General features: G+C 30.9%; 1 protein-coding gene across 1 annotated transcript; it reads left to right on the top strand.

Annotated features, from left to right (window-relative positions):
• The first annotated feature begins 6,254 nt into the window (after window positions 1–6,254).
• On the top strand, window positions 6,255–6,689 carry LOC142644066 (RING-H2 finger protein ATL70-like). The gene has a single exon (XM_075818751.1). The coding sequence runs from the start codon at window positions 6,255–6,257 to the stop codon at window positions 6,687–6,689; it is 435 nt and encodes a 144-aa protein (XP_075674866.1).
• Window positions 6,690–7,247: the final 558 nt, after the last annotated feature.

The following is a 7,247-nucleotide window of genomic DNA, read 5'->3' as shown; positions in this document are numbered from 1 at the left end:
CTGATGAGAGAGAATTAGAGGTCATAAGGGAAATTTCTATCTTGGGGTAGCCTGTTGCCTCCGAATTAAATGGTGGGCAATAGCTTTATTATCTGCATTGATGAGGAAGTTACCCAAATTGTGCGATTCATAACTAAACAGCTCATTCTACCACCTTCATCAGATGTTTAAAGGGGCAGGTGTCTCGATGAGAATTTTGTTAGGTAAAGATGGTGGGTCAAGATGTAAAGTAAAGGAGAGTATATAAGAGAAAGAAGGTATCAAAGAGAAAGAAGGTATCAAAGAGAAGAAGGGAAAAAAAATAAAACAAGAACATTGAGAGAAGAGAGTGAACAGTGTATTTTTTTTGTGCAACATTGGCCTCCTCAAGCAAGCTTGTATTAAGACATTTAATTGCATACTCTATAATACGAAGTCTTCCTTCCTTATTCTCATCCTTGGGTTGAACACTCTCTTGTTGTTTGTTTTCCTCTTTACAAATTTATTGATTTGGGCCTAGGTTGAACCGTACAAATTCACTGTTCTAAGTGGGCTTGGGCTGATAGATTTCTTGGTCCTTACAACAATAATAAACTTTATTAATTAATCTAAATAAAACCCATGACCCTATAATAATTAATGTTGGAGTCAGGATTTGAGGTCACAGAGATCAAATTTATCAGTGACGCACAAATAAACATACATACATGTGAATACTTGAGACTAATTTATATAATAAAAATTCATTCATGTGAGGTCTAAGCAATATTCTTAATAGAGAAAATCTATTAAATAAGAATATATTTCTTATATTGTGTTTATCCATTAAGAGTTACCGTGAATATACCGTTGTGTATGTGTATTTTTATTTATTTATTGAAAAATTCACTTATGAAAAGATTCTTAGTAATTATACAAACGTCAAATTGTATATTATTTTATTGCTTATATAAAAAATTTTGAGGAGAACAATAAATTATTACATTAGAATTTGAGTTTTTTTTTTTTAATAATATTGGACAAAACTTAGGTATAATTATCTAAGTTTAGAATAAATACGAACATATGATTGTATACTTGCACTTTAAACGTAATAATAATGTTTTTTTTGTTCTATTCCAATTAAAACTCTTGCTCTTTTTTTTTTCAACCCTTTAGTTTCTTTTTATAGGTTTTGGTCTTTTAAAAGACATGGGTAAAATATGATTTTATTTTCTTTTATAAATTGCAATATAAATGAAACAAAAACATAAAGCAAATCTATGAAAAAAAATTAATAGGAAAAATTCAAAGTTTAACATGGGATTGGGAAGGTGGGAAAATAAATTACCAAACCATATTGTTTAAAGTAAAAGTTATTAAAAAAAAATTATTATTGTTAAATGAGTGCACTGTGGACAAGTACTTATCAAAGCCCGAAACTAATGGGCAAAACACCCGTCATAAAATACATAGCATAGCAATAATCATGCATCTCACTCTTTGAGAATTATATATGGGAGGAACGAGGGGCAACTTGACCTTCCCTGGCTCTGCCCTTAAATGATTTTATCCCATTAGTATTTCTTATATATCTTAGTTAGAACTTTTTAATAATTTTTGACGAAGTCTTACAATTTTAGCATAAAGTCTACTTTTGTATTGAATGTTATCACTTATTAGCGTCCTTTAAAATTGTTTGCAGTCTTCATATTTGGAGATCTGGATTAGGTCTACATTAAAATAAATAAAAGAAGGTTAATTCAAATTGTAGTCCTATTCCACGCGAGCCAAACGTAGAAGAAAGTAATAACACTTTTAAAAAGTAACTTCCTAATAACCTTTCACCTGTGATTTCTAATAAAATATATCATCGCATCTGCATGTCCCAATCAAATATATTCTCACATATGACGAATACTATAATATAATATTGTAAATTCATCAATCCATCTCAAATTTGATAAATTTATTGACTTTCTGTTTTTTTTTTTTTTTTTGTTAATATTTTGCTATAAACTTTTGAAATCTCACATTTCTATGTCATTGTTATAATAAATTTTTTTTTTTTTTGGTTACAAATCATATTATTTTAATCTAATTAAATTCATACAAAAACTAACCAAAATGGCCCTTCTTTTTATAAAGTAACCCAACATTAAAAGAAATAAATTAACTACATTGGGAGAACCATGTCAGTAGTGACCATGTCAGGAGAACCCAAATATAGCATCTAGCTTACACAACACCTTCTTCTCATAAAAACAAATGCTTACACAGCACCTACATCAAATTTTGACATGATTCTCAAAAAAAAAAAAAAAAAAAAAAAAAAAAAAAAAGACCTTTTTTTTTCCTGGTAACTTGGTGCAGACATAAGATATAGGCCTTCATTTATATGACCTATATAAGTTTTGGAACACTATTTAAGAATCTTGGGTTCTCTTTTGTAAGACAGAGTTTCATTGATAAATAAAGCTCCTTTTGGTTTTATGGTCTTTACCATGAACTATCTATTGCAAGCCGCTCATTCCCACAAGCTAAGTGTCATCATCGTCGTCGAAGTCAAACTGCACCAAAAGGACCACCGCTTTTCTTATTAGATGTTTATTTTTCAAGATAAAGTATAATCAAACATAGCTCGTGCTGCTCGTCAGAGTTAATAATTGTGTTGATCATGTCTATATGGACGTAATTGGTTATAGGGTTGACCGTATCTATATATTTGAGAACTGAAATTCTTCAATACATAAAGTTTGATTTAGTTTTGCACCATCTGTTTTCTGAGCAGAATTTTTCATGGAAATATGTTTTTTCTTGGGATATTCGTATCAGGTTTAATGTCGTTGCACATAAGTTAATTCACACAATTTGCACACACACACCTCGAAATAACAGCACTCGTGATTAGAGTGTGTATAATAAATATCACTCTTGACATTAGTTGTAAAAAGTAAATGATCCAATTAACGGGTTTCCAAAAGGCATTTGTTAATAGATTATTTTAAAAAAATTTTAATTCCAATTTCATAAGAAATATAAAAAAATTGTAAAAAAAATTAGTTACTTTTCATTTCTCCCATAAAAAGTTTTTAAAAATATTTTTTAAACTATTAATACCATTAGGATATCCTTTAACTTCTCCCAAAAGTAAATATGACAGTAATCAAGTAGTGAGCATGAGCAATCAATGCATATTTCAAGATTTACTTTCAGCGTGTATGAAATGAAATAAAGAAAATTTCAAAACTAAGAGAGAGAGAGAGTAATGTTCCTAAAGTATATCGCTGATTTGCAAGATAATTGAATGACGTATTTCCCTATAATACAACAAAAAATAAAATAAAATAAAATAAAAAAGTTTGGCTTACTTCTAATACTTTTTTAACTAAAATTTTCTTTTATTTTAATAAGTGACTATCACTAAATAAAATGTGGAAATTAAAACTCACTATCACTTGTCATTGTATATTTAAAATAAAAGGACATGTCCAGTTAAAAAAGTACTAGAGGTAAACTAGACCCCAAAAAAATCACCCTATTTGTCGGTATTCTAGTTATGTGCAGATCTTGTGGACTTAGAATTTGTTGTTGCATATCTAGTGCTAAAAATATATATATAACTATGGGAAAATTTGAAAAATATAGATATTGGGAATGATTAAAGAAAGAATATTTAAATGGAAATGAGAAAAAAAATATAAATCCTAATGAAAAGTGTATTTGAAAAAGTGTTATGGAAATACGTGTAGGTGAAAAAGTGTTGTGAAAATACGTGTTGTGCTGTTTAAACAACAAAAACTGTTGTTCAAACGTTACCAAACAGACCCTTTATTTTTTGAACCTACGTAGGTACGGACTAGGATTGGACTAGATCCCAAAATTGGGTTTGCGTTGGGCAAATCTACTAAATAGTTTTTTGATTAAAAAAATTACATCATTAAAAATATGTCTTATTTCTAAACAAAGCTAGACTGGAGAAACAATGGAGCTCTTTTTTCTAAATTTAAGGGACTAAAATTGCTCATTTGAAGTTGTAGAGACTTAAAGCACTCAAAAGTTTAAACAACGAAAATTGTTGTTCAAACACGTTATTAAACAGACCCTTTATTTTTTGAACCTACGTAGGTAGAGACCAAGATTGGACTAGATCCCAAAATTGGGTTTGGGTTGGGCAAACGTACTAAATAGTTTTTTGATTAAAAAAGATTACATCATTAAAAATATGTCTTCTTTCTAAACAAAGCTAGACCGGAGAAACAATGGAGCTCTTTTTTTTTTTTTCTAAATTTAAGGGACTAAAATTACTCATTTGACATTGCAGAGATTAAAAGCACTCAAAAGTTTAAACAACGTTACCAAATAGACCCTTTATTTTTTCAACCTACGTAGGTAGGGACCAAGATTGGACTAGATCCCAAAATTGGGTTTGGGTTGGGCAAATCTACTAAATAGTTCTTTGATTAAAAAAAATTACATCATTAAAAATATGTCTTCTTTCTAAACAAAGCTAGACTAGAGAAACAATGGAGCTCTTTTTTTTTTCTAAATTTATGGGACTAAGATTGCTCATTTGATGTTGTAGAGACTAAAAGCACTCAAAAGTTTAGGAGTGTTTAAATTTCACATGCGTTTATGTGTTTGTTAAGTGTTACAGGAATATAAATGTTGATTCAGTCATGCTGCTGTCTACACTTGCAACTGATGGATAGTAATAGGTTGAATTTGTAGCATTGGGCAATGATTTTGTAATGATCTGTTTTTTTTTGTAATTTTGAGCACTTTGTTTAAGTTTTGTATTTTGTCACGGATTGCCAAAGGGGAAGTTTGTTGGGTTCTAAGACTTTAGGTTTAAATGTATTAGAACTTCATTTTGTAATGTTGACAAACCATGGTCAAAACATTTAGTCTTGTTTCTAGACTTGCTCAAAGTATGTTTTTGTGTAAAGTTGGAATCGAGTGTACTGCAGGATTTACTGTGTAAATATGCCTGGCTCGATCGATTGAAAATTAAACCCGATCGATTAAAACTTATGCAGATTGTTTTTCTACAAAATTTTCAACTCAACCCAAGCTTGTTTGACGTGTAGGGTTTTATGTTTTGTCTTAAGTATAAAAGGGAAAACCCTAGCCACGTTTTGAGGTCGCTCATGCTGTGTGTGTAAATCTCTTGTGAGATCTAGAGGTGTTTGCCTTCGCATACACTTAAGATTATCAAGATCTAGATTGATGTCAAAATCTTGGTGATCAATTCAATTGCAAATTCAAGAGCTTAAAGATATACAAGCGGGAGTTCTTGTACTTGCTGGGAATCCAAGAAAGAAGTAGTCCGTGGACTCGGAGTTATCACGTGATCGTAGTAGTAAGTTTCCTGCTCGAGGTAGTAATAGGATATTAGTGGTCTAAGTCGCTATTGTATAAATTTCAATTCTATCATAGTGGATTCAGTTTATCTTAAGGATAACTAGGTTAAATCCTCCCCAGGTTTTTTACCAGTTTGGTTTTCCTAGGTTATCATATCATTGTGTTCTTTATTTTCCGCACTTTACAATGATATGATATATTTGTGTTAACTTAGATTTGTTTAATTTGACTAAGTAATCACTTGGCTAACTAACTAAGTTAATCTGGTTGTGTTTTAAGGGGTCTAAAAACTATACAAATTGTTGTCTCCATCAATTGAACCTTAGATACATATTTTATGTTTTGTTAAAATACTTATTGTTATTTTATCCCAAAAATAATAATAATAATAATAATAATAAATAAATAAATAAATAAATTATTATCTCGGCCTAAAAAAAATTTATCCAAAATATTGATATAATTTAGTATAATCACTTAGCGGAATTTGAGTTTCTAAGGCCAACTTAGAAATAAAATTTTAAAAAACATTTTTATGAAAATAATAGAGGGAGCCGTACAACTGTACAAGAGTGCGTGCCATCCTTGCCTCTCGCTTTCGAAAAAAACTAATCATCACAACGATGACTTTGTCCATTGCCATAATTTTTTAAAAAAAATATATATATATATTAATCTGATCGAGCTTTTAAATTTTAGTACAAGTAGGGGAGCATTTTGCACCTAAGCAATATTATAATACCAATTAACAATCCCCATATGGCAACTTGAAATATACATACTAAAATGCTGCAACCATAAACATTCACCAGATACATCCCAAAACTACAAAAAGTCATTAAATTAACACCACCACCAAAGTCACTCACGCAATGTCCTTTTTCAACCCCAAATACAATCCCTCCTCTTCCATTTCATTTTAGATTCTAACAATGTCTTCAAATAATCTAAATGCGTTTACATATTCCCTTATTTTCATGGTTTTCGTGCTTGTCGTGATCACGATTGTAGCATTGCTTCGCTATTGCACTGTCGCGTCATCCAACCAATTTGGCACCTTCACAGCAGCACAACAAGATGCAATCAACATCGAACTAGGCCTCGACAAAGCCACTCTAGAAAACTACCCAAAACTCATCTACAGCCAAGCAAAGCTCCACAAAGGCATGGGCAATTCTACCACATCATGCTGCTCGATATGCTTGGCTGATTATAAAGACACTGATGTGTTGCGGTTTTTACCTTATTGTGGTCATCTCTTTCATGTTGAATGTGTCGACTCGTGGTTACTGCTGCATGCTACGTGTCCGGTGTGTCGGGACTCGCCTCTGGCCAAGGCGGTGCCTTTGGAGGAGCAACGTGTTTGACCTGAAAAAAAAAAAAGGAAACATTGGGGTCTCAATAATGCATGTTTTCTAATTTAGAGGTATTTAAATTTATTATAAATTTAATTTTGTACAAGTTGATGTATGTGGTTTGGTTAGGTAGGTTGGGTTTTCTCTGTTACTAAACAATGATGTCTTGCATTTTTGGTCATGTATAAATTATGACTTGATTGATATCGGTATACGTAAAAGAGTTTTTCGTTCCTTTAAACAAGAAAGGGTTTAACTCGAAAATTGGACAATAGCAACTTTCACTTATCAGTCTTTTAAACAAGCTAGTTGTTTATATCAAGCACACTTACCGTGAAAGGGAACCATTGTATGAATCTTTTGGCCAAGAGAAGCACACTTAAAAGCGTTTAGCTAATGCTTAGGGTACTATGTATCTTAGACTTTGTATTGTTTATGTTTGATTTTTAATAAATATTCCCTTTTTACCCCCAAAAAAACAGTTGTTCATAACTATTTTTCGGTGGACTTCGTGTTAGGCAATCTGTTATCCATAAACTTTTTATTATTATATAATATTAGATTTTAAAA

Source organism: Castanea sativa, chromosome 7, assembly GCF_040712315.1.
Source record: "Castanea sativa cultivar Marrone di Chiusa Pesio chromosome 7, ASM4071231v1".
In the NCBI taxonomy this organism is placed as follows: domain Eukaryota; kingdom Viridiplantae; phylum Streptophyta; class Magnoliopsida; order Fagales; family Fagaceae; genus Castanea; species Castanea sativa.
Note: the sequence above shows the minus strand (reverse complement) of the source record. Positions and strands in the feature narration are given on the sequence as shown.

Coding starts and splice junctions, on each gene's coding strand:
- LOC142644066 (XM_075818751.1), top strand. CDS start 6,255: ATGTCTTCAAATAATCTAAATGCGTTTACATATTCCCTTATTTTCATG.